The sequence below is a fragment of the Gossypium hirsutum genome, chromosome D02, assembly GCF_007990345.1.
Source record: "Gossypium hirsutum isolate 1008001.06 chromosome D02, Gossypium_hirsutum_v2.1, whole genome shotgun sequence".
Lineage (NCBI taxonomy): Eukaryota > Viridiplantae > Streptophyta > Magnoliopsida > Malvales > Malvaceae > Gossypium > Gossypium hirsutum.
The window spans coordinates 27,314,807-27,342,586 of NC_053438.1; the positions used below are offsets into that span (position 1 = coordinate 27,314,807).

The 27,780-nt window shown below is 32.6% G+C and overlaps 1 protein-coding gene across 4 annotated transcripts; it reads left to right on the forward strand.

Moving 5' to 3' along the window:
- The first annotated feature begins 1,246 nt into the window (after positions 1-1,246).
- On the forward strand, positions 1,247-19,811 carry LOC107910666 (uncharacterized). 4 transcript variants are annotated; one of them, XR_005910309.1, is made up of 8 exons: positions 1,247-1,651; positions 2,070-2,214; positions 2,547-2,807; positions 6,228-6,309; positions 6,670-6,866; positions 7,505-7,763; positions 15,697-15,753; positions 17,980-18,116. XR_005910309.1 is itself a non-coding variant. In XM_041088661.1 (7 exons), exons 1-6 carry the CDS (start codon positions 1,404-1,406, stop codon positions 7,760-7,762), a joined length of 1,191 nt encoding a protein of 396 aa, XP_040944595.1. In that variant the 5' UTR covers positions 1,247-1,403; the 3' UTR covers position 7,763; positions 19,633-19,811. The 4 variants fall into 4 exon arrangements, 2 of the variants coding, with proteins under 2 accessions (XP_040944595.1, XP_016694093.1); XR_005910310.1 differs by having other exon boundaries at positions 15,697-15,764; positions 17,980-18,106; XM_041088661.1 differs by lacking the exons at positions 15,697-15,753; positions 17,980-18,116 and adding an exon at positions 19,633-19,811.
- The last annotated feature ends 7,969 nt before the right edge of the window (positions 19,812-27,780 follow it).

Here is a 27,780-nt window from a genome sequence, read left to right on the forward strand (position 1 = left end):
CTAAAAGTGGATTGTTACAACTCTCCCCACTTAGGAAATTTCATCCTTGAAATTTTTACCTGAGAATAGGTTAGGCTAGTATTATTTCATGATTTCTTCTAGCTCCCACATTGCCTATTTTGTTCCATGTTGATTCCATAACACTTTTACTAATGGAACTCATTTGTTTCGCGGTTCTTTCACCTCTCAAGAAAAATTTTTTGCCTGACTGAAATTCAATATATTTTCTTTTCAAATCAGCATAGGATTTATGATGGTCTAAGGTAGCTTTCAAATTGTCCCATATAACCCTGGCTTTATCCTTTGTCTCGCTAATCAAATTCGTACTTGCAATCTGTCTTTCACTCAACTTGACCAGTATAATGAAGTTCTACATTTATGCCCGTATAAATCTTTGTACGGTGCCATTTTAATTCTCATCTAGTAGCTGTTATTATAGGCAAACTCAGCTAACGATAAATATTTCTCCCAACTTACTTCAAACTTAATAATACAACATCGTATCTGACCGCCTATAAATGATTTATCGTTTATAGAATAAATCTAACACAAAAACTATAATAATTGAGAACGTCGATGTCCGCAAGTGTACTGGTCAAATTGTAATATAGTTGTACAACGAAATTCCGGGAGTATTCCGAGAATTGTACCCAAGGGAAGATAGAGCAAATAATGAAAATACTTTTTACAATACTAAGTCTAAGCAGTAATAGCTAATTCCTATATTACGATGGATCATAAAATAGATTAAGAAGATTAAAACTAAATAACTAACATAAATAAAATAATAATAAAAGATAAACAAATGAATTAAACTGATAAACCAATCAAAAAGATTAACTCGCTTCAAGGTTTGTAACTAATTTTAGATTGGAGTTCTAGAATAGATTAGTCATCACTTCGAACAATTATTACCTCCCAACTCTAGTTAACTTAATTGATTGATTGATATTCCTTAATTGATTGATTGATATTCGCTTATCCTCCAACATCACTTTTTTAACCAGGATAATTTATGATTTACTCGGTTCGACTTCATCTTCTGATCTCGTCTACCCGATGATAACTCATTATAATTGTCAAGCCTAACTCTTTAAGAACACGAATAATAGAAAAAATCAATCCAAACACCTGCAAATAATAATACTGAGAAAATATAAACTTTTAAATTTAGTAAAAATATTATTATTATATATATAAACTGTTTGAATTTTATTTAAAAAAACAAAAACAAAACTTTCACGCCAGATGTGATTAAGTTTGGCCTTGGGATCCCAAAAATCATTCGTCATCCTTAATTTCTCCGCAAACATTTCAACTTCATATATTTTTTTCTTCGAGAGGGGAAAACAGAAAAGAATGTGAGTTAAAACAATGTTAGCGTAAATGAATATTTGAGAGATATGGGCGTCAACCTATGGGGATGTGAGGGTGGTAAGATGGGCGATGTTTCTTCAATGGAGATGTGGTGGCTGATTAACATAAGAGCTACTCTAATTGCTCTTCTTTTTATATCCATTTTTCATTTTTCCAAGAAGTTTTATGTTAAATTCCTTACAATATGGACATCTCCTCCTTCTTCTTTATTATCATCTACTCTTCATCTTCCTTCTGCTTCTTCACCCATTTCCAATCAAGATTCTCAATCAAGGTAGTTTTTAATGCTTTATCTAATTTGGGTTTCATTTAATTTCATGAAAACTGGTTTTCTTCCTCACTCAATTACATTCTTTTCCTTGGTGTTGGTTTCTTAATTTTGTTTCAGTTTCTCCATACGTTATTTTCTTCCTGTTTTATTTTCTGAATTTTCTATTTTTTGTTATTTATTACTTGGGTTTTCCACTACTTAATGATTTCTTTTGCTTCTATATTTGTGGGGTTTCCAGTTTGCCATGTTCTATGTTAGCTCATTCTCAAAGTTTTCAGTTTGGCTTTTTATCAGCCAATTTTAATTTGGGAAGTTTCTATAATCATTTTTTTTATCACAAAAATACATTTAATTTGGTCTTTTTACCCCTTTATATTAATTTAATATGTTTCGAACTTGGCTTGTGTTTGAAATCGTGTAGAACCCTAGAGGTTGTGTCTGATTCAGATTTGAAGTTTTTAATTGATAATTTGGATGAGAAGCGCAATGAGGACGAAAATTGGGAGAATGTAATCGACAAGAAAAACAACTTTCTATCCTACAAAGCCAAGTGCTGCAAATCGAAGGTTCGTTTCTATGCTTCGTTTGCTTAATCTCAAATGACAATAATGTGAAATAATGATGCTCATTACATCTTGAATACGCAAATCTAACATAGTCATATTTATAGTCTCTCCTTAATGTAGAACTAGGGCCATGTATATTTTAACTTCCCAACTTTGGCTTTCATTAATTTATGATCTTTAGTTTTCGTAGAATTATTTCTATTTTTCCCTAATGTTTATGTACTTAACTTATTGCTTGAATTATTTGTCAGTTTTGTTTTAAACCAAGCAACATATTATATTTGGAATTTTCTCAGATGTAAATTAGAAACTGAATGCGTCGTTGTTTGCAGGATAGACCATTGAAATACCTGAGCACAGCCGTTTTTGAGAGTTGCTCCCCGGAGCTTCTGAGGGACTTCTATATGGATAATGATTATAGAAAGCAGTGGGATAAGACCATTCTTGATCATGTGCAACTGCAGGTGTACACAACAAGTGGAGTTGAAATTGGTCGCACATTAAAAAAATTTCCACTTTTAACACCTAGAGAGTATATATTGGCTTGGAGATTGTGGGAGGGAAAAGATACAACTTTGTACTGTTTCATCAAGGTGACTCTCACTTAAAATTAGTCTTTCATCTCTGGTATTTATTATTGCATTATCTTATCTCTCTCTTGCTGCTTCATACCATTTGACTTGATTGTTTGGTTAAAATGTTAGAAGTCACTAGAATGGTTCTTGACCTAAAAAATTAAGATCCATAACCGTGCTTGCTCATACTTCCTATGCTATCTATCCGAACAGTAGAATCTAACAACCTGCCTCATATTTGATGTGGAACCTAAGATACAAGAAATCACAAAATCTTGGCTAAGAAAACATGTTTTTTTATATAAAAGTAAAAAGATAGTTCATCCTACACTACTTCTAATAAACTTGTGACTAGTAATAACAATAAGAAACAGTTTTATCCTATGCCCTCTCTAGTCGACTTCTGACTAGCAACAATGATAATTGGATGACTTTTTACCGCAACCTTAAATAACTCGTACCTAAAATTATGGATAATGAGGAAATAAACGAAATGAATCACTCACCTTTGGAAAGATTTATTAAACTCAAATCAACAATTTATATAATGGTTACCATAGCCAAGTGTTTATAGGCCAAAGTTTAACCTAGTCCAAATAAATTTAATTAGCTAATGAAACAATTAAAAATTTAGTCAAATGTTTTATTCTCTTATTTAAGGGTTGAGGGAGGAGATTCGGTTAATTTTAAAAATTGTATATATATATAAAAAACTTTTAAACTCCTAATATATATAAATTTCTTAATAATAAAAAGGGTAAACTAAACTAGATATCTAGTGTTCTATTTGAATTCGTTTCATTCTCTACCAAAAGGATTCATCATTGAATCTTGATTATTGTTTGATTGCAACATTTGAGTCTTAACTACTTTTTGACTGCAACTTTTAAGTCTCTTGGTGATGTTTTCATGAATGCATATTTTCAAAAGTAATAAACATGGAATAAAAAAAAATCTATTTTTTTCATTTTTTTCTTCAAAAATTATTAAAGAAAATAAAATGAATCTAGGATTTAAGAAAATCCCAAATATTCAAGTGAAACAAGAAAATATGTTATTAATTTAAAAAACATAACAGATATGTTACCTTCATCACATCTAATCAACTTGTAATTAGCAATAATGATAATTTAATGATTTTATTTTTCTATACCTTTAATTTAACTTGTTACTAGCAATAATGATAATCAGATATCTCCCTATTACGTCTTAACTTGTAACTATATTCATAGATAATGAGAGAAATAAACAAGAGAAATCACTTAACCTTGAAAGATTAACTCATGATCAAATTTACTAAACTCAAATATCCGGTGCTGACGAGATTGAGTATACATAAACTAAAGAATAAGCTACCTAATGAACCAATTAAAATTTAGCTTTTAAACTCCAAATGAAAATTAAACTCTTGAATTAAAATTTTTTATTTACAATATATTTATAATAATTAAATATAAAACTCTTAAATAATAAAGACCTTAAACTAAGCTAAACATTTCCCGTCCTACTTAAACTCGTATCAATACTTGTCATGCTCGTGTAGTCGCAAGACAATTCGACATCTATATTGCATCTATTAAAAGCACTAGATTTCTCATGTCAATTTAACTGTTGAAAAGATATGAAAGAGTGTGTAAGTGAATCCTGCCTCGTATGTACTAAATAGAATAAAACTCAATAAATGAATTTTGATTACATATTTTAATGGCTTAGTTTAAGATTTGGTCCTTAAAGTATACTCATTTTCTCATTTTGATACTATTTTTTTTGTTTCAATTCGATACCTAAAGTAAAAATCACTTCTCAATTTGGTACCTAAAATATGCCTCCTTTATATTCTTGAGTCCATTTTTTGACAGATGTTAAAAAAAATCCGATAGTCAATCACAAAGTGCCATGTGGGAGCTTTATTTAAAAAAAAATATTTTCCTTTATTAAATGTATATACACATTACAAAAATATGAAAATGAAAATAAATATATAAAAAATCAGAAAAATATATATTATCTAGAAAAATATATAAATTATAAAAACTTTATAAAAACAAAATTTACAAAAATACCATAATTAAAAAGAAATTTGTTGAAATTTATAATATTATTAAAAAATGTAAAAAAATTTAAAATTATAAAAGTTGTAAAAAAATATTTTAAAAATTTAAAATGAATTCTTTTTTATAAAAGTCTAAAATGGTATTTAAATTTCAAGGTTATTTTGCAATTACTTAAAATTTAAATACTTTTTAAATTTTTATAACATTTTTCATTGTTTAATTGTTATTTTGAGTTTTTAAAATTTATAATTATATATATTTACAATTTTCTAAATTTAACTTTTTAATTATTATATATGATTTTTCTCATTTTAATTAATATAATATATATAATATTAAAAAATACGTGATATTTTCTAACAGTGCCATGTGGCAGGTCAATGCCTGACCACTACTGGTCAACATTCGATCAACGCTTGGTCAACAACAGTCAATATTGATCAATGGTCGATCAACAACCGATCAAAGTCAACAATGTTTTTTAATATTTAATTTTTTTATTTTAAATAAATCTAATTGTCACGTGACGCCTTTTTCACCGGTAATAAAAAAGACATGTGGCCTAACAGATTTTTTTAACAGTAATTATAAAATGTACCAAAAGTAGATATATTCAAAGGGAATAAATCGTAAATTAAGCGTATTTTAATATATGCATATTTCCTGCTTCCAAGTTCCAATATGCGGTGTAGGTGACGGTTCCTACACGTTTGAAAGTGAAAATGGAAGGGATTAAGGAAAAAATTGGAAGTATCTTTAATATGAAAGAGGTGTACTTATTTTATACAAGAAGTTCGGATGAGCAAATAATAATAATAACGGTGTCCATCCTCAATTACTACATGCTAACGCTCCACTGTTCTGTTTCTTGCACTGCCTAATTTTCTTAAAGTATCCGCCTCTTGCACATATTGTAGAAAAATAATTGAACATGTGTTGGATACTCACCTTGAATTCGGGTAAAAGTTGTCCTGTGGCTAACGGTTATAGAATCACCAAGTACATGGAATATTTTTATCTCATTACGCAATCTTTTCAGGAAAGGCCTGTATTAAGTTGAAAAATTATAGTAGAAAATGTGAAGGTTTACTATGAGATTCTCAAATCCTTTGCAATCATTTCTCCAAGAGAAAGAATCATAGTAGAAAATGAGAAGGCTGTTTTGGTCTTCAAATGGGAACCTGAAGCATGGTCCACCCACCCACCCACCTTAAAAGGTAGAGTTCTGGCATAGCTGGGGTTCTAAAACTGGTTCCTGGGTTTTATCCTGTTGAAGAAAAAAGAAGAGGAATTTTCTCCCCAAATACTTGTGCCGTTTATAGTATTGGTCCATTTCTATGCTATCTCTTCATGGTTGTTTTTAATTGTTCTCATGCTTGACTAGGACTGTGAACATCCATCAGCACCACGACAGAAGAAGTATGTTCGCGTGGAATATTTTAGATCCGGTTGGCAGATCAGGAAAGGCAAGTTTCTTGTATGTTAGTTTTATTAATCTCCATTTTCTGAACCCTTAGAAAGGGACAACAAGAGTTGGCGGTTTTCAATTGCGGCTGTGAAATTGCTTAGAAAGCTGTTTTTCTCATAACTGCATTCAGAAGTTGAATAATATGTTCTTGCGAGCTGCCAGGCTCTGTCCCTCTAATTCAAAACTAAGAAAATAAAGGAGGACTAATTGTTGGTTCCTGTTCCTGTTTTTGGACTCTTTTTCGACTCATGAATGAGTCCTGCCAATTCGTTAAACTAGAGCTCAAGGCATTGAAAATATTTATCTTTATTCTTGTTGAATATTTACAACTAAACTTTAATGTTATTATCGTGTACAGTACCTGGTAGAGATGCTTCTGAGATCAGAATGTTTCACCAAGAAGATGCTGGTCTGAATGTGGAAATGGCAAAACTAGCATTTGCGAAGGGCGCATGGAGTTTTTTGTGTAAGATGGATAATGCACTACGCAATTATTCTTCGATCAACCATCCTCCGTCTACACCATCTGTTTGGGCAGCCACTCTGATTCAGAAGGTCTGCGTTTTTATATTAAACAAAAGAGTCCTGTTTATGAAATTTAGATGGATTTATTCAACTTCATTAAAGATGGAACCGATTTATTGCCCTCTAGAAGCATAAACCTTTTTAGCTTGGCTTCCTTCAAGTGAGTTGAAGATTAGTGTTTCTAGGAAACAAATGAGACAGGTTTTCTAATCTGGACCATACTCCATAGCGTTACTTTTAGAAGTTGGATAAAAATGTATACATCGGGGATGATTTTGATTTTTGGTCACATCGGAGTCTACCATTGAATTTTTGAGCAATGTAGTCTCTATTAGTCTACACAAACAGACTTGTCCTCTAGACTCAGACTATATCTAGTTTTTTCTTGCTTAGAATTTTATTTTTATTTTAAAGTATTCGCGTGTGACATCAATTTCTAACATATATCCGGACATGGATATAGAATATGATCTTCTAAAGACTTTTTGAATATATAAAAAACATGAAAACATTTGGATATACCCTTGTTTGGCACTCACACGCGAATGATATAGATGTATTTCTTTTATTACTAAAATAATTTATTTAATTGAATTCATGATATTTTTAATTAAAATTCAAATGGTCAACTCAAGAACTTATGATGACTTTGTTGTGTACATATATAGGTTCCACCTGATTTAGATTATAGAACTGACATTACTTCAGCAGTCCCTACATCAGTAGCCTATAATGACGAATCCAGAAAGAAAAAGTTATTAAGAAGACCATCAAAGAAGTTTTTGGCAAAAGCATTGCTTCTTCTTGGGGGTGTGATCTACCTATGTCGTGCGCACTCTGCCCTGGGTACCAAAGTTACAATGGCATGCATTTTAACAAAATTGAGAAAACGCGATGGTTCGTCGAGACAGAGTAGCCATAGTTGAGGTACCTGCCCTTGTTTCATCCTTGCAACTAGTTTTATTTTGATGGTTTTAATAAGACTTCATAGATTATCGAATTTAAGCTTGAAATTTAACTAGGGAGAGAGAAATAGCCTGTTGAAGGGAACTTTTTGTTCTGTAATTAGTTTTGGAAATGGTCTAAATATAGTCAATCCAATGGAGGTGCCGTTGCAAGCCAAGGCTAATCACTGGATTCGAGTAGGTGTCGTAATTGAAAGTTTTCAAGAGAGCATTTAATAAAACTGTTCTATATTTTATTAACTAAGCAACTGAATTTAAATAGAGAAAAGAGTCATAACCTAATTGGGAAAATAATTCCCTTATTCTAACAAACTACTAAAAGATAAAATAAAATATTCTTAGAGTATCTCAAATGATTTATTATAAGATTTATCTACCTAAATAACTTTAAAATATATCCCAAAATATATGAGTTTCACATATTTTAACACTCTCCATCAAGTTGGTGCATATATATGAATCATGCCCAACTTGCTTACAAGAAAATCAAAGCTTGTCTTAGAGAGCCATTTGGTGAGTATGTCAGCAATCTGTTGTTTTGAAGGAACAAACGGCATGCACACTTGGCCTTCTTCAATCTTCTCCTTGATAAAGTGTCTATCAATCTCAACATGTTTAGTTCTGTCATGCTGGACTGGATTGTGAGCAATACTAATGGCAGCTTTCCTATCACAGTACAACTTTATTGGTGAAGTTATTGGTTTTCTCAGCTCTTTCATAATTCTTTTTAACCACATCATTTCACAAATTCCTTGAGCCAGTGATCTAAACTCAACTTCTGTTCTACCTCTTGTTACAACATTTTGTTTTTTACTTCGCCAAGTCACAAGGTTTCCCCAAACAAATGTACAGTATCCTAATGTAGATCTTCTATCTATTATTGAGCATGCCCAGTCTGCATCTGTATAAGCTTCAATTCCTCTTTGTTCGGATTTCTTGAAGAATAAGCCTTTTTTAGGTAAACTCTTCAAGTATCTCAGAATCCGAAACACTGCTTCTTCATGTTCCTCCATTGGGGAGTGCAATTTTACATTTGGATCAATTGGTGTGTCAGCTGGGCGACAACCACTCATCCCAGTCTCTTTTAAAAGATCAATCACATATTTTTTCTAAGAGACCAGAAGACCCTTATTTGATCGAGCAACTTCCATTCCAAGAAAGTATTTAAAAGGACCCAAGTCTTTGATCTCAAACTCCAATGCTAGATGCTCTTTGAGATGCCTTATTTCATCTACATCATCTCCTGTAAGAGTGATATCATCGACATAAACTATAATAACTGTTATTCTACCTCTTTGTGAGTGTCGATAGAACATTGTGTGATCAACTTGCCCTTGTGAGTAACCTTGTTTTTTAACAACTTGAGTGAACCATTCAAACCAAGCTCGAGGAGACTACTTTAGACCATACAAAGATTTCCTGAGCTTACATACTCGAGTTCTAAATTTTTCTTCAAAACCTGAAGGAGGATCCATGCAAATTCTTCAAGTTTCCCATTTAGGAAAGCATTCTTCACATCTAGCTGCTGTAAGGACCAATCAAGATTAGCAGCAATTGATAAAAGAACTCTAACATAATTTAATTTGGCTACTGGAGCAAATGTTTCAAGATAATCTATCCCGTATGTTTGAGTGTACCCTTTAGCCACCAGTCTGGCTTTGTATCTATCTAAAGATCCATCTGGTTTGAATTTGGTTGTGAACACCCATTTACAGCCCACAGCTTTCTTCCCTACAGGTAATTTTACTGTTTCCCATGTACCTATTTTTTCAAGAGCACGCATCTCCTCTAAAATAGCCTCATTCCACTTAGGAACTTGTAAAACATCTTTCACATTTTTGGATGTTTTCACAATATCAAAACACGGAACAAACGTTGAGAATGTCGAAGGCAAGGCTTTATAGGACACAAAGTTAGACATGGGATATTTGACAACATTTCTAACACCTTTTCCTTTAGTAATTGGAATATATAAATAAAAAAATTCATTAGTTGGATTATGAGCTTTACTTGGACTTTTGACAAGATCTTGTGGGTCAGATTCTTGGTGATGAATCTGGTGAATTCCACTTTCTTGATTTCGATTTCTTTTTGAGTAAACAAGTAAATCCTTTGTTTATTATTTATTCTCATGATCAGACTCTACACCTTCATACTCCTTTTCATTAACAACATTAACATCATTAATTTCTATGTTAATCATAAATTGTTGTGTTAATCATAAAAAATATTATTGGATGAGTTAGGAAGATAAGAATTCATCCGAAATTGTGGTGATTGAAAAAGCTTGTGTAGATTCTCTAGTTGTTCCTTAGTGAATAGAGACCCTTCTAGAGAACTTTGGCCCTCATATTTTTCATTAGTTGTTTCAACAGTAAAACTTTCTTCCTCTATTTGATTGCTGGATCTCTTATCTCCAACGAAGCCTGTTTTAACCATGATGCTACTAGAGATAACTTAGCTCTAATACCATGAAAGTTTTCAAGAGAGAATTTAAATAGAGAAAAGAGTCATAACCTAATTGGGAAAATAATTCCCTTATTCTAATAAACTACTAAAAGATAAGGAAAATAATTCTCTTATTCTAATAAAATACTAAAAGATAAAATAAAATATTCTTAGAATATCTCAAATGATTTATTCTAATATTTATCTACCTAAATAACTTTAAAATATATCCCAAAATATATGGGTTTCACATATTTCAACAGTAATGTGTCACATATTATAACATGAAATATATATTTCATGTATTTGGAATATTATATCCATGTTTGGATAGTATGTTGGATACGTGCTCGCAATAATCCGATAGTTCCCAAGTAAAACATTAGACATTTCATCTGAAGAGGATGAAACAAAAGTCAATTTTAGTGGGATGATTTATAGTTAATGGATTATGTTTAAGTTATCTTTCGGTTAAAGAAAATTTGGTTATTTTTAGTCCGGTAAATTCAAATTCGAATTAATGTTAATTTAAGTTTGATTTAAATTAGATTTATTTGGGTTTGAAATATGATTAGTTTAGTTTGGATTTCTAATTATTTTAGATTTAATTTATTTTTATCTCATGGGTCATTCGTGTTAATTTGTTGACACATTTATCTTCAATCATATAGAATTTAATTTTTTCATGATATAAATTTATGTCAAATCTACGACCAAATGGTCAACAAAATTAATTTTGCTCATGATAAATGACTTTTACTAAATAATTTAATTTTTCTTTTTATGTTTCATGTATTAAATTAAATTATTATTAATTATTTATACTAAAATTCCATACCATTGTACTCCATTTGTAATAAATTGTTAAGGGTGGTAATTTTCTCGAACTACAACGAGGAGAGCATCCATATACAATTGCGAGAAATGATGGGATTCCTAGATGGAGGAGATGATGAACGGAGTTACTGTTAAGAAAGGAAGAGAAGTTGAGGTTATCTTGGGACATAGTATTGGTTGAGGCCATGAGGGGGCGTTGAAGGACCATGTAATTGGTTTATGGATTTCTTGAACTTCTCTTGACCTTCTAGAGGTATAACTCCGGGGTTAATTGGAGATAAGTCGAAGGAGACCTTAAGAGGGTGGTGTTCTTGTTATTGAGAGAGCTACAAGGGGGACCCTAAGTTGACCTGTGCTATTCAAGGGGGAAAGAACTGTTGGTATCCATAGTATCACATGAAGAGCTTCTTGTGGTAAGGAACCTTGAGAGTGTTTAGGGCGTGAGGGTGGACGGTCAATACGAATCCGTCAAACTCCTCTAAGATGAAGGAACTTAGGTATATTTTCTCAAAGTTTTATGGTAAAGAGAAACCCTAGAGGATGATAGAGGCTTCAAATTGTGTTGGAAACAAAAATAGTCCATTCCAATTAAGAAATAATTATATTCGTAGATCATGAGTGAGATCTAGCAAGCCTTCATGATTGGCAACTTTTGAAAGAGTTAAAAATAATTTTCAATAAAACCTTTCAGTGTAGGGTACTTATGTGTAATTTGATCCATCTGTTAAAATATCTCGGTTAAGCTAAAAGGCATGCCACAAAGTGTACCTTTGTTTATCCCTGTTAGTCTTGCAACTCCTTCAATTAACCTAAACCAATTGCCTTGGCCAATAACTTATGATTAATATGAGTCAAGAGTATATAGGATATGTTCCCTCATAGTACTTTGGGTGATGAGTCCTCTTTAGACTAGTCCACCACCATAATATGCCTTTCATACCTAAAGCAACCTACCTTAAGCTTTAATTAATATGGACCCGTTTTGTGATAAATCAAAGTATTACTCAACAAATAAGATGTGTTAGTGTCAAAAGTCTATGGATTATTTACACCACAAACATGTTCAAGTATTTTCATAGACACTTTAGTGAAATACTACATGAAACTCTTATAAAGGGTCATGTTCAATGTATTTGTTCTTATAATGAGTACTCATATTTTATCCTAAAGTCTACACTTCAACTTATAAGATCAGTTGTGTGCATCCCGTGTATGAAGGCTTAACATGTGTCAATCTATGAGCATTATTGATGTCTTGACTTGGTAATATGATGCCGAGGAAAAATCTAGGAAGAACAAATTTAATGCATATGGATCTCATAATTGTATCTATTTACAATTCCAACTTCTAGCTTTGTTTTATCACTAAAGTCACCTCAAAAAATCACCTTCTAAACTTATTTCCATGGTCATCTTCTTCATCCAAGATTATTTCAAATAAATATGGAATACTTCATAAATACACAATTAATAATCAAATCAATTCATAATCACCAAATACAACATTTCTTATGCCTTATATGAGCTTACGTCTACTTCGGTATCACCCAGAATTTAACTAGGGCTAGTTTACAACATTTACAAACTTTACACATCAATCATATCATAAATAAATCATTAAAATAATCACTTTTGTCATAAGCAATCAAATATTATGATATATAATTAGATTCGAGTCTTAGTTGAGCTTATCAAAACTCTTTTATAGACCCGTGCATGAATAAGGACTAAATGGTAACATTTTTAAAAGTTAAAGATAATAATGTAAAATAGGGGTCACACGGCCGTGTGTCTAGGCTGTGTAACTCTTTGAAGCTGTGTGGACCAAAATGTAATATTTCTTCAAAAGTCACAAAACCGTGTAGTTGGGTTATGTAACAAATTGAGATCGTGTGATACAAATACTTTCTAAGTACCAGCAAACACACGATCGTGTCACTTGTTCATGTGATACACACAGCCATGTGTTAGCTCGTGTGGTGCAACAATGTCTCTTTTTGTGCAAATTACTAAAACCAAAATTTCAAATAAGCCAAACATATACATTTATCAACTTTTTGACTTGTCTAAAACATATCATATAACAAACCCTAACCAACTAACCAATATGCCTGAATGGCACCATTCCACAACAAGGTTATATAAGCATTATCAACCATTCAAGTTAATTCATATAATTTTATACCATATATATCAAACATCCTAAACTTAACAAAATACAAGGGACTCCACAAGACACATGTTCTATTACATACTATCACAATTCACATCCCATCATTTCACATTCCTTGTCAATACATCAATTATCATGTAATATAACATAATTTAACTCAATTTGAAGTTAATTTCATACTTCCATCAAATTATACTATTTCCAATTTTATTCGATTTAGTCCTTTACCTTAATACTCAAGCATATTCACACCAACTCAATACAATTAATCTCACATATCTTACCTCCATACCTTACCAAATAGCACAACAGAAATATGCAAAAATTAAAATGAGTTGAGGTACAGAAATAAAAACAGAAAGCTTGCATCACTCGTTGTCGATTTCCACCTTTCTTTTCCTTTCCGATGATCCTGCATCATTTTTTGCTACAAATAATAATTCAGTAATGGTATGACATCAAATTCTATACAAATCACATTTAGTTACAAGGTCTTACATATTTTTCGAATTATTCGATTTAATCGTATATCTCAATAATTAATCAAATTCATAACAATACTATTCAACCAATCATAATTAAATATCAATTAACTAAATATCTCAAATTATAATTAATCATGTTCAATTTAAACTAAATATCTCAAATTATAATTAATCATGTTCAATTTATCAGTTAATTTATCATCACTTAATGTTTCAGTCCCTATCACACATTTTTGTACCAAATTGTAAACAATTCAAATTATAACCACACAAAAAATTCAAAATTCGAGAATATATTGCAAATACATATAACCTTACCCTATAAACTTACTTGGTTAAATCAACAGACAAATTGTTTCCAATCCATACAATTATTCCATTCAATTTACCAATTCCACAAATGTTATATCATCCTATTATGTGGATGTATCAGTTCAATTTTATATATAAAATGCTCCCTAAAGTTTTGAATTTTTTTCAATTTACTACTTAAAACCGAAATGAACTATATCTTTCAAATTTGAGCTTTGATTTACAATTCAATTTCAATTTCATTCTTCAATAGCCCTCTATTAACCATAATTACAAAAATTTCATGTCAATTTCAAAATATTCACACATTACTCCCTATTTTCAAAAATTTCAACTTTCACTTTACAAATTAATCCTTTTTATTTCTAAGCTTAAAAGCTAACATTTTAACATCAAAACTTCAAGCATTCGTCAATGGCAACATTTATAAACTTTAACAGTTTTAAAAAATAACACACTAGTCAGCTGGATTAAGTTCTCGGTATTCTGAAAACATAAAAGTTATAAGGAAATGACTAATTGCACTAATCAATTGAGGCTCTAAATGTGAAATCCCTAAGTTCGAAAGTTGTTCCTCTTCTCCTTCAATTATTAGTAGTTAAAGATGAAAAGAGAAATATGTTTTCTCTCTTTCCATTATCATATTTTATTAATTATGCATTAGTTTGTTTTATTTATTTATTTTATTGATAACAAATGTTAGAATATAATCATTGTGTTTTTTTTTGTTCCTACTACCCACTATAGGCTAAGAAGGAATGATTTCCCTATTAATCCTTGCTTCTTGTTTCTAATTAAAAATTTCTTATAATTAAAATTTTATCGATTTTGTGATTTAGTCCCAATACCTTATTTAATCACTAATTTGATAAAATTACCTATTCAAAATTCAATTCGGTATCTAAGAAGTTGGTCCAGGATATCTTCAAGTGAAGAAAGAACACGCCTCAGAGTTTTTTGCTGAAACACGAAGAGTGTATTTAGTGTATGGGAAAACTATATGAAGAATTAATTATCTTTAAGATCACGCCAAAAGAGAGTCATTGCCAAGACGAAATACGTATGGTTTGTATGAACACTGTTCAATTGGTTTGACTCTCTTCTTGATTGGTTAGTTGGGAGTCAACCAGATTGGTTTGACTCTCTTCTTGACTTGTTAGTTGGGAGTTAACCAGATTGATTTGGCTCTATTCTTGACTGGTCTACCACAACGTCAAACTAGTCGAATTTTTTTTGTTTTCCTCAAATTTTTGTAGGGAAACCGGGGGACAAATTCAAATAATATTTCCACTTGTCAAATCCACTATAAAGGATCGAGAGTATATATATACATGGGAAGGGGTACATTCAGAGGGTTTTTCTTTCCTGATTGCATCCTGGTTACTTCTTTTCATTCTAAACATTCTCTTATTATTCTTTGGTAAGATAAAGCTAAGGTTTTGTAAATTAGTAGATGATTCAACCTCCTGGTAAGTTCAATAGCTCTGCATGTTAAGACAGTAATGAGTAGGGATGTGTACAAGATGTAAGAACAATATGCTTTGAGTGGAAGACCCTACATGAGGGTCATGTATAGACGACATATTAGTAACCTATCAGTAAATAAGGTTTTAATTGAGGTTCTATGATCTTTTGAATAGTGGTTGCTGCTAGATCGAGAAGGATGATTGGAACAAACATTCTGAGTTGAGGTAAAGGTGAGTTTCCGGTGAGTTTCTAGTACTGACTTCTGTATATAATTTTATTTCAAATAAATGGTTGATGCCTCTGTAGATAAGCATGTCTCATTGAGAAAATATCTACATAGATGTAAAAGAAGAGTATTGATAGCTGTTTGAATACGATGTTGCATGATAAGTGTCTGTAACACCCTAGATTTTAGGTTTAGAAGTTTTGAGATTTTTAGGTAGGGTCAGTTGCTAGATCAGACAATTGGGGTTGTTGTCATATTTTAGTGTCAGAATGGGCCTGCTGGTCTGGTGGTTGGTGGTGTGTTAGTGTACCTCTAGGTTTTGGGTTCGAATCCTCATGTGTGTTTTGAAGAATGATTTTTGTATCTTAAAATTTGTTTTAAGTTTAAAAATACTTATTTAATTTTAGTTTTTTTTATTTTTTATGTCAACATCCAACAGTTTCTATGGTTTTTTCCTACACGTTCTTCCCCCACTACTCCACTTTGTTCTCTGTGACTTTTTCAATTTCCTTTGATTTTTTTTTGCTTCTTCCGTTTTGTCATCTATCAAGAGAGCTTTGTTCTCGAGTATTCTGCTTGATTTGTTCTAAAATTCGGTAAGTTTTGTCTTTTGTTTTAATGGAGGAATTGCCTCAATTTGGTTGTGTTTCTTAAATTAAATTCTTAGAAATAGTTGTGTTTGTAATTGAGGTCTCTGAATCGGCTTGGTGGAGCGAGTCGAACAATTCTGGGTGCTTTAATCACGAATTCAGGTGTGGGTTTGGAAACTCTTCCTTTTCATTATGGAGATTCTACTTTGATTCTGAGTAATTCGACATATTTGTTGTGTTTCTTAAAATTGTAAATCGTAGTGTCGATTGTTGCGGTTTAGCTTGAAATACCGTGTGTTTTTGGTGTATTATTAAGTTAACGAGGGTTGAGGGTCGTTTTGACATCAAAGGCACGTTATGCAGGCTATTCCGGAGTGGATTCGTGACCACACGGGTGGCCACACAGGCATGTGCCGCACGTGGGCAATCCACACGGCTATGTGGAAGTGGGGGATTAGGGTTTTAGGGACGAATTTGGTGCCACACGGCTTGGCCACACGACCGTTTGACCGATAGTTGAGAATTTTAAGATTTTAGTCGATTTTTACACGGGCGTGTGTTCTAGACACACAGCCGTGTCCCGTGGGCACACGGGCTTGTGAGACTTTCACACGGCCGCATCTACCCTACACCTTACTTAAGCACAAATGGATAGAGAGTTACACAGGCTGTCCAGATGGCTATGTTCTTGGGTCACTCGAGCATGTGTCATAATCACACGGCTGAGTGCCTTATTTTATACGGGCGTGTGCCTCTTTGATATGGGCGTGTTGACCCTACACAATCTAGGCACTTCCACACGGACGGGGCACACGGCCGTGTGGCCCTGCTTCGCTATTTTTCGTTCTGCGTTGTTTTTGAAACATTTGAGTTTCTGTGTGTTCTGACCCTCAGTTAGGCTTTAGTAATGTTGGTAAAGACTTTGATTATCTCAGGTTTGTGCGTCTATACTTAACTAGAGTTTTAATGTAATAGTTCAACTAAGTGTTATATGATGTTCTAGTAAATATTTATAAACATTATGGATTCTGAATGTGATCGATTGAGCTTTTGAGTTTTAGTATCCATGTGAATGTTTGTATGTGGTGTGTGTTCTGAAATCGCATGGGCATTCTGTAAGTTATCGACTGAATATGAGCTTCTGTATTTGTATGACTGACAGTGTCTAATGTGCATTTGTTCATGAACATAAAATTGGGGTTTTTTTGTTGTGAAGAGAAGGAAATTTGATCTGATATGGGTAATTTCAACTACAATATGTCTGTATAGTAGTTTATTGCATAGCACAACACATATGTCAGCTTTGCTGCATATTATCATCTGAATGGCCTAGTCCACATACGTGGTGTGTAGGGTTGGATGGGCCTTTCGAGATCCTATGTGGTGTGCATGGTTGGTTGAGCTTCTTATAGCTCATTCGTGGTGTGAACATCCATTTTGCATCCGTACATACATCTGGTTGTGCGGGCATCTTTCTGTTTGAGAGATATGTTATAATGATGTGATGTGCTTTTACTGTTACGTATGCTTGGTACGTTGGTTCCATGTTTGCATTCTGGTTTTGTAATAGCTTTTTTGTTTCTTATGTTTCAAACTCACACTAAGCTCATGTAGCTCACCCCTTAGTTTTCCCTTTTCAGGTACTTTCGATTTCTGTGGATGGACTCGGTATGCCAGAGGTCTCAGAGTAATACGTTTTAAGTTAGGCTAATAAACTGATTCTGCAAATACTTAAATTTGTAAATTGTTTTAGACTGTAAAAATTTTTAGAGGAAATGTGGTATAAATTTGGTTTTGGGTTTTCACAACCTGCTATTAAACTGAATTTTAGAAATTTCAGGATTTTATTTCAGACTATTTTTTTACGTATCTTCAATACTATTTTGTATTCTAATTGGCTAAACTAGAACTACTTTGGATCACTTCAGTGATTAATGTAACCTTTGGGATTTGGTCTAAACTTCTAGGCCAAATTTTAGGGCGTTACAGTGTCATTGTTGTTAAAAAGTTGGTACGTTATCTCTAGAATGTTTGGGTGATAGTAATTAGTGTTATATGTGTGTATGTGGTCAAAGTCTAATTAAAAGAGACTTTTGTTGTGGTACAAGTCCAGTACAGATGAATCTATGATATGTTTAAATGTGAAGTGAAAAATATGTTGTGATGCCTCTAGTAGGGTAGCGATATTGCTAACCGGACTGGCAGATCATAGAACAAAAATAGAGATTTATTATGCAGTCTTTGATAAGGTAGCTATAATGGTAACCAGACTAGTAGATCACGAAATAAATATCTGGAAAGTCCATGACCATGGCATCATATGATAATGCACCAAGAAGGCATGAAGGTATAAAATCATGAGGGAGGAGCCCCATGGCATCTATAGAGATGGTCCACTAGGACAATGAACACATATTAGTTGAAAAGCCTTTGTGGCGAGATACCTGAAAAGCCTTTGTGGAAAAATAACTGAAAAGCCTTTGTGGCGTATTACAGGGAAAGCCTTAATGATATTGTAATCTAAAAAACTTGAGTGATAAATTATTTGGAAAGCTTGTATGGAAAATTTTGTAAATCCTAAGCGAGGTCTTATATGGATAGCTTTGGCGACAAGCTAACTAGAAAACCTATATGATGAATTCTATGGTACGAGCCTAACTAACGAGTTATTAGTTAGACGCATGGTGAAATCTGGGTATGCCTTAGAGGCATTTCGTGAATGAGTTCTCAAAATAGTGTGATCGATTGAGGAATCTGCTATAGTGACCCGCCAGTACAAAGAGCTTTGTGTATATAGAATTAAAGATGGTGTAAGTTGCATGCCATACTTGGGAATTTTCATGTTCTGTATGGAAGTTATCTGGGATTCTATTTTGTGAATTAAAATTCTATATTCTTCTAAGTAAGTTTGTTGTTTGGGCTAATTTGAATTTATAAGGTAATTGGTGTTCTGTTAATTCCTGGAGTCTGTAAGAGAATCTGTCAAGAGTAGAATATGATGAATATCATTTTGATGTGTGTATCCAACTGCTATCCTCAAAGGGATTATGAAGAAGGATTTAAAATATGGTGTGAAGTTTGAGATCCTCCATTCGGATGAAATGTGCATATGGTGGATAAGTGTAGAATTGGCATATAGTTATTCGCCAACCAGAAATCAAAAAGTATAACCCAAAGTCTGAAAGGGAACCAAAATATTAAGTCGAGGATTTCAACATCAACGTTAAAAGGTAATACTGGTTTAGACTCAATAATCTGCATTGAACTTATGGACGTTTGTTTGTGTGTGGCAGGTCTTGAGATGTGAGCTAGTTCACCTGTGAGGGACCGAGCCAGGATTGCTCCAAAGTGGTCGATCAAACTGCAATATTATGTGTACAAAAGAACTTTTGGGAATAGGTTTTCAAATAGAGAATAATGTTATATGCCACTTTTGAGTCTATGTTAATAAATATTTAAGTTCTATTGTTTTATACCACTATTTGGGAACCAGTTGTAATTAATAAACGTTTCCTAGAAAATCTTTTAATTTGGAATAAAAGTATATAAGTGAGAAGTATGGTCAGTAAAGTCTTAGTCAGTTTTAAAATCTTACTAAGTGTCTTATTTTGTGGCATTCTATATCTAGATTTGATAAATCAAGTCGAATATAGGGTGTTACAGCAACTATGGAAACAAAAGCTCGATCCCGCGACACCAATAGAGTGTTGCGACTTTGAAGGGAGTTTCCCCCAATCTTTGCATCACTCAACTTAGCGCACTATAGACATTACTAAACGATCAAATTAATATTTTTGACATATCTAACATTTAGCAATATGTGATTACAAGCATGACATACTCATTATAGTTATTTGCATCATTCTCCAGCACTTAACATACAAGTCATGCCCCAATTCCAAGCATCCACATACAAAATAAACATGTTTACCCTTAATTTAATAGCTTTTATCATGAACATACCATTTGAAACAAAACATACAAAATAGACCATAATACCAATTCATGACCTTAGGTACATGCCAATTTCCAAAAACAAAAAAAAACATATAATATTTTTTGAGTCGAGAGATGAGTTCTAGATGTTGTTTCACTCCTTGAAACCTTGAGATCTACTGGTACTTGCACACGGAAATAAACAAACCGTATGCTAATCAATAGGGTTCAATGGTACTTTCATGATTTAAATCAATAACACAAATAGAATAAGATGCCAAATACAACCAAAATGTGATATAGCTATCAACTAATTCAATTTGCAACTCATGTCTCATGTAAAAATCCTCATGCCATATTTCATTTGGTCTATCATATAAGAACATATAACATTATCTATCATCATTTCATATTTACTTATATTTCATAGAATATCACTAGTTCATTTTATTTTTACATTTCAATCTCTAATCTATTGATTTTTTTCATATCCATATCGGCCCTCAGGGCTCATTTTAATTAATTCAAATGATCTTTCACATGCCATATTTTGTTACTTTAACATTAACATACAAGATACACCATGCAATATTAACATCTTATATCAAAAGTCACATAGCATGGATCATAGACTCAAGATGGGTACATGGATTATCCAACTATCACACCAATATATCTGACACCTAGTGCCTCATGGGTATATCCATAGTATAATTTGTGCACCACACCTTATCGGTATAAAGCAAAGTAAAGTGTGCTCAGCACCTCATCAGAATGTTTGAATTATAGTATGTGCTCCATGCCTCATCAGTAATGACCAAAATATAATCTCATACACTAATCTTATGACATGCCTGTTGGAAAAAATACGGTTCAAAAACGATTTTCTTGCACAGCGAAAAATAAAAATTTTGAAAATCGAGCCGATTTGTGATATTTATAACAATAAACCCTTTACCGAAATCACACCTAGATGAATCCTTGTCATTTTTAGGTTCCAACTAGATGACCTTCTCTGCTATTTTCATACCATGATATGCTTCGAGTGTGGGCTCAAACCATTCGAATCAACATAGAACCATAAATAGTTTTCTTTACTTTTAGTGTGAAAGCAAAACCCCTCTCAATAGAATCGATAGAATTGTTATTTTAGAAAATAGAATTAATACATATAGAATAAACTCTTACTAGTTTTGGGCAGAATAACAATATCTCAAAGTTGTATTTTTAGCCATATTGGTGCCCTCTATTTATAGCAAGAAGAGGTAAAACCCTTGTTAAATTGTAGAAGTCTATTTCAATAGAAAAAATGAACTCATAGTCTAACTAGGAGTAGGTGAGACGATAACCCTAGTTAAACAAAATAGGGTTTGTCATTTCTCTCTTTAAACATGTGGGGCTTTTGGGCTTCTCCCATATCAAGTCCAACTACAAGTACTTTCCGGACTTTTAACCCAGTACGTCATAATTCGATCCAACCCTATATTTGTTTTTCTATTCCCCAAAATAAACATCTCAATTTAATTTAATTAAATTAATTTCCCAATTAAATAATTTTCTCAACCTAATTCTAGTTCAGTTAAAATCATGATGACTTTATCGTAAATGAATCTATGAGAAAATATATTTAATATTTCTACATTCAATGGATTCAGTATGACCAAATGATTTATTTCCATTTTCAGACTTCATTTAATCCGAAGACGATAAATTCATTTCCAGGTCATTTTCATTTTCATTCTGGAGAAAACCACATTCATTTCCAAATGTTTCTCATTTCTCCATTTTTACCATTTTTATCCATTTTTGTTTATTTGGTTCAACATGTAATTCATTTCTGATTTCAACGTGTTAGTGAAGGGATCGGTTGGACATATGCAATTAGTACTCAAATGATTTATAATTAAGTTCCATCTTTTCGCCTATTAGTTATAAACTGATTTAGCCATGAAGTCATTTACTATAGTATTGTGAATGAGCTGTCCCCAACGACATACCATTACGAAAACAATTCGATTAATACTCGTCCAATGACCTTGTCATAAGTATGTTACCCTCATAGGGTATCCTTTAATCTCTTTGGGATAAATTCGTTCTCCAAATATGGTCCTATTTTATCTCATGGTAACCATTACATCTTCCCTCATTAAAAAAATTACTATCAAATAGTAATCAAGTCATTCATCATAAAGACTAACGACCCGTGGCCATGTTTACTTTTCGTCAACCATGTAATGACAATAAGAGGATATCATATACCCAAATCTCGGGCTATGAATTCCACTATTATGAATGACACTATATACTGCAGATGTTGTATACACAACACACTAACTTTTAGTTCCTTATCTATTTGAACTCAGGCTTTTACTTACATTAAAGTATATGAGTCACACATACATAGTTCGTCATCCACTGAGGATTAGTATATGCCAAACTTTGAACATTAAAAGTGAATAAATCCATAAACAAAATTAGGATCTATTCTTCTTGGATCCAGTCTGATGTACTGTCAGTTTAATCAGTCACATCTATATCTCTATCTTTTGGGAGTCATCCACTCCGATGCCCAAAACAAGACATCTCCCCAATTAGATTTGATAGACTACATATTAGTCTTTTAGCCAGTTTCTCATTTTCGATTAGACTACTTACATGTTTAGGTTCATCTACTAATACAAGTTCTTCTGTATTACGATCCGACCATTTAATACCACTTATTATTATTTTAAACATTAGACATCCAATGAGCCAATATCTGTTTCTATTTTGCTTTACATGTAAAAACCACATAAGGAAAATTATACAAAAATATATTAATGTAATCCGTTAATTATTGTATTATCTGTTGAACCAAGATTTATTTGAAAAATTAATTTTGATATAAAAAATATGATTTTTTGAATAAAAATAATTTTAAACAAAAATTTGCAAAAAATCTATTTCAAATGATATCTAAAAATAAAATTTGTTAAACAAACTTTCAAACAAATTAAAAATACCCCAGGCCAAAAAGTATCAATATGGTATGTCACACCTGGTTTCCTTTAAGCTCAGAATTTAAGGACAAATTGGGGATTAAATTGAAAGAGATCGTAAGTTGGCGGTCTTTATTGAAAAATCAAGAAAAGTTAGGAACAAAATTAGACATAGTTGAAATCTAATTCTGGTTCAGTTGGATTAGAACCAGACGGTCCTTAGTGGGGGGCAAAACGATTATAATTGGGTGGATTTTACATGACTGAAGACTGTGCTAGAAGGGTTATAAATAGTTGGGAAATGACTTCCTGGTGGAGGCTTTTCTCGAATTTGGTTAATTTTCTTCTTCTCTTCTTCTTCTTTCTTGGTTGCGCCAAAGAAGCGATGATTATGGGAGCTCTGCATGGGTGAAGGTGGAGAGGTTTAAGTCGAAAAAATAGAGAACCCAGTAAGTTGCTATAACCTCCCAAACTTGACCTAGATGTTATGGCCGAATCGTGAAAGTTGCATGGGACACTTAACCTACGATTCTTCCCTGCCAATGGTTGAAAACCTTAAATTCACTCTCTTTTTAGTAAAAACACGATTACCTTGGTTATTTTGAGAAAAAAATTCATTATTAAGATCTAATCTTTATTACGTCAGGTTTGAAGCATTGGCGTGGTTTTCAGAAAACTCTTTACACATTGTTGCTCTTGAAAATTAACTTTGATTGTCTTAATTGTAGGGAAAAACCAAATAAAAATCCCAATTATTAATTAAGCCAAGTAACATGCTTAATCCAATTTCATTATATAATAAATCATTCTCATGTGTGAAGTTATGCATGCATGAAAAATCCCCAAAACAGAAACAATTCCAAACCACAGTTCAAATCACTTTACGGACCGAAAACGAAATAAATTTAGGGAAACTTTAAATAATAAGTAAATAAAAATAAATATGAAGTCGGAAGTCAGTCATCTATCCGCATACCAAATCTGGTCCTAATTTCGTTCATTACTTGAGAAGTTGAAGTAACGGGGTGAGCTTAACAAGCTCAGTGTGAGTTTAAACAATTAAGCATATTACATACATTCAACCATTTTCTCATAGAACCAAATAACACAATCAAATATCAATAGTGACATTTTTACGAACATGATCATGACGTAATGCACATGTGAGTTCCTACCCAAACCATCTGCTACACACTACGAGTTCCCCATAACCCGTTTGCCGAACTCCAACATATGCTTGCAAAGCTTGATGTGGTAAAAACTATCGAATAAAAGAAATGCAAAAAATCTGCCGAATAACAAATAATGCGATAAAATATCCAATTCCCTCGGTACTCCAGATGCAACGCACTGACTAAGATTAAATCCAGACTTAATATGTTGCCAGTACTCCATGGAACTCTTCTGTCAACCATAATATTTACCCACCCCAATACACATGCAATATGTCATACAATATCTTACATAGCCATAATTCAATACTTTCACATTTAATTGGCATGTTCAACACGCCCTCAATTATCAAATACTTTTAGAGAATGGAATCAATAATCCAACTTTCAATTTACCATTAAGATGATATCATTCACAAATCACAATTTCATGTACATTTGCAACATTTCTGTGTGCATGTATAACAGTCTTACAAACATTTCATAGCAAATCACTTGTATGAATATATTATGCATAAGTATTATTTTCATTCAAAAACATGCTATACACACAACCAATCATACATCAAATTAACCAAACATTCCTAACAAGGTCAATCATTCAATCATTCAGTTAAACTAGCAACAATGCTACCATGCCAAATAGTTAGGGCTCGAAACATACTTGATTCGACCACTAACTAATTTAAATACTTAGCTAATTAGCCAAGCCTGATCAGCAAGCTAAATTTTCATTTATATCATTAAAATCATTATCAACAATTCGAGTTTTAGAGTTAGGATCCACACCTTATTTTATGCTCTTCTGCAGCACACTAGCGAATCTCACGGTTTCTTTAATAAGCTTTAAAAGTAACCTAAATAAAAAATCAGTATTAAACTCAATTATTACACCTCTTAAAAAGCCCCATGACACCCACTTATGGGTTCAATCCAAGCTTTATAATTAAAATAATTTTTCGAATCCAAACTAGTTAAGTTTCTTACACTGATTTGATGCAAATCGAACACGCCAACGTCTTTTGACCTCACTGTTGATTTGGGGAATTTAAGTCATTACCTAAACACATTTAAAAACTGTAAAATTATTAGATAATCTATGATTAAAATTCCATATTTTGATCAATTAATAATCTATCCCTAATACTTAAACCGAAACTATAAACTAGTTTACAATCAACCATACTTACGCTTCCCGAATTGTTAGATCTAAATTGTCAATTGATCAAGATCAATTTTCCTTAATTAACACATGATTAAATTTTGATTAGAAGGGGTTCAAGAACTCAAGGTAATGCTGGAAAAAGATGGGAAGGAATTAAAGAACAACCCCCCATTCTAACACATAGTCGTGTGCACCACCACCCACTGTGGCCAAATTGGGGCTGACTTAAAACCACTTTTAAGATCAATGAAATATCTAGAAATATACCCATTAAATATTTTAAAAATGCCCCAAATTCCAGATCTGGAAGTTTGGGCTTTTATCTCACAAGATTTATCAAGAAATTGAGAGAAAAGAAGATCTTGCACAAGCTAGATGATAGGGGTGGCAATGACATTTCTTGGCACCATTAGGAATCGATCTTGGAGGTCTAAGATTTCAGATTTGGGGCTGAATATTTTAGGTGAAAATGACAGCAAGATGGTAGGGGAGATGATGCAAGATCTTGTGGTAAAAAGAAAAGAAAAAGATGATAAATCAAGAGCCATGGACATCACAACAATGGAGAAAGAAATAAAAAATTGAAAACAAGGGAGAGGAGAGGATGAGAGAGATGGCTAGGGTGAGGGAAAAAGAATTAAAGGCTGATCATTTTATGTAAAAATAATATTTATACCTAGGTCTAAGAGGGTATGGACGACACACACACATAAAAAAATAAGGGATTTTGCAAAATTTTATTATTTTGCAAGGGAAGGATTCGAACTTGGGACCTTAATCTAATTTCCAGGCTTTCTCATATTTTTCTTTTAACCACTGGGCTATTTCTTCATTCTTGAATATAAAAAATAGAGAGAAAAGATTAATTTCTCATTGATTATTAGACGTGAATATATACATACAAGTACAGATAATTAAGCCTATGATCAAGCTATATTACAAGGAAACTACTATTTATAAACAAGTCAAAATTCTAAACATGGAACTTAACATATCAACCCAACACCTAAGCATGGTAACTGCATATTTTCGTAATACTCCCCCTCAAGTTGGTAAGTGAATATTTTGAACTCCCAACTTGCTTTTCAGATTTTCAAACTGGTCCCGACCCAAAGCCTTTGTAAAAATGTCTACCAACTGCATTTTAGTCGGGATATAACATGGTCTAATAAGTCCGGACTATAGCTTTTCACGTACAATATGACAATCAATCTCTATATGTTTTGTACGTTCGTGAAAGACCGGATTCGCTGCTATGTGTAGTGCTGACTGATTATCACCAAATAGTTTTGCCGGTCTTGTTCTTGTCACTCCCAAATCCTGTAGGATATAATGGAGCCATGCAATCTCTAAACAAGCATTTGCCATTGCTCTATACTCTGCTTCAGCAGATGATCGCAAAACGCTCACTTGATTCTTTGATTTCCATGAGATTAAAGAAGATCCAAGAAATATACAATATCCTGAAATAGATCGTCGAGTCATACTACAACCTGCCCAATATGAATCACAATAAGCCTTTAATTCAAAAGAATTCATGGATGGCAATAGAAGACCTTGTCCCGGTGAGCCTTTTATATATCTCAGTAATCGAAGTGTTGTGTTCTAGTGTGTTGTTCGTGGTTCTCCCATAAACTGACTGAGCTTATGTACGACATACACTATATCTGGTCATGTTACTGTCAAGTAAATGAGACGACCAACAAGTCTTCTATATTTAGTTGGTTCGTGAAGTAATTCCTCGTCGGTTGCATTGAGCTTCATTTGTTGTTCCATAGGAAAACTTTCTGGTTTGGCCCCAATTAAACCGACATCCTGTAGTATATCTAGTGTACACTTTTTTTGGGACATAAAAATGCCCTGCTTGGATTGAGAGAATTCAATGCCCAAAAAATATTTTAAAAAGCCCAAGTCTTTGATAAGAAATTGCCTAAGTAAGGTTTGCTTGAGTTGGCTAATTTCTTGTAAACTATTGCCCTTTAATAAAATATCATCAACATAGATGAGTAATGCAGTAAAAGATGTACCTTGTATCTTTGTGAATAAACTGTAATCAGCCTTGGATTGCTTATAACCAGCTTGCTTTATAGCGATGGAAAAGGTAGAGAACCAATTACGTGAAGCCTGTTTAAGTCCATAAAGGGATTTATTCAGTCGACATACCAAATTCTCCCCCTGACGGCGAAGTCC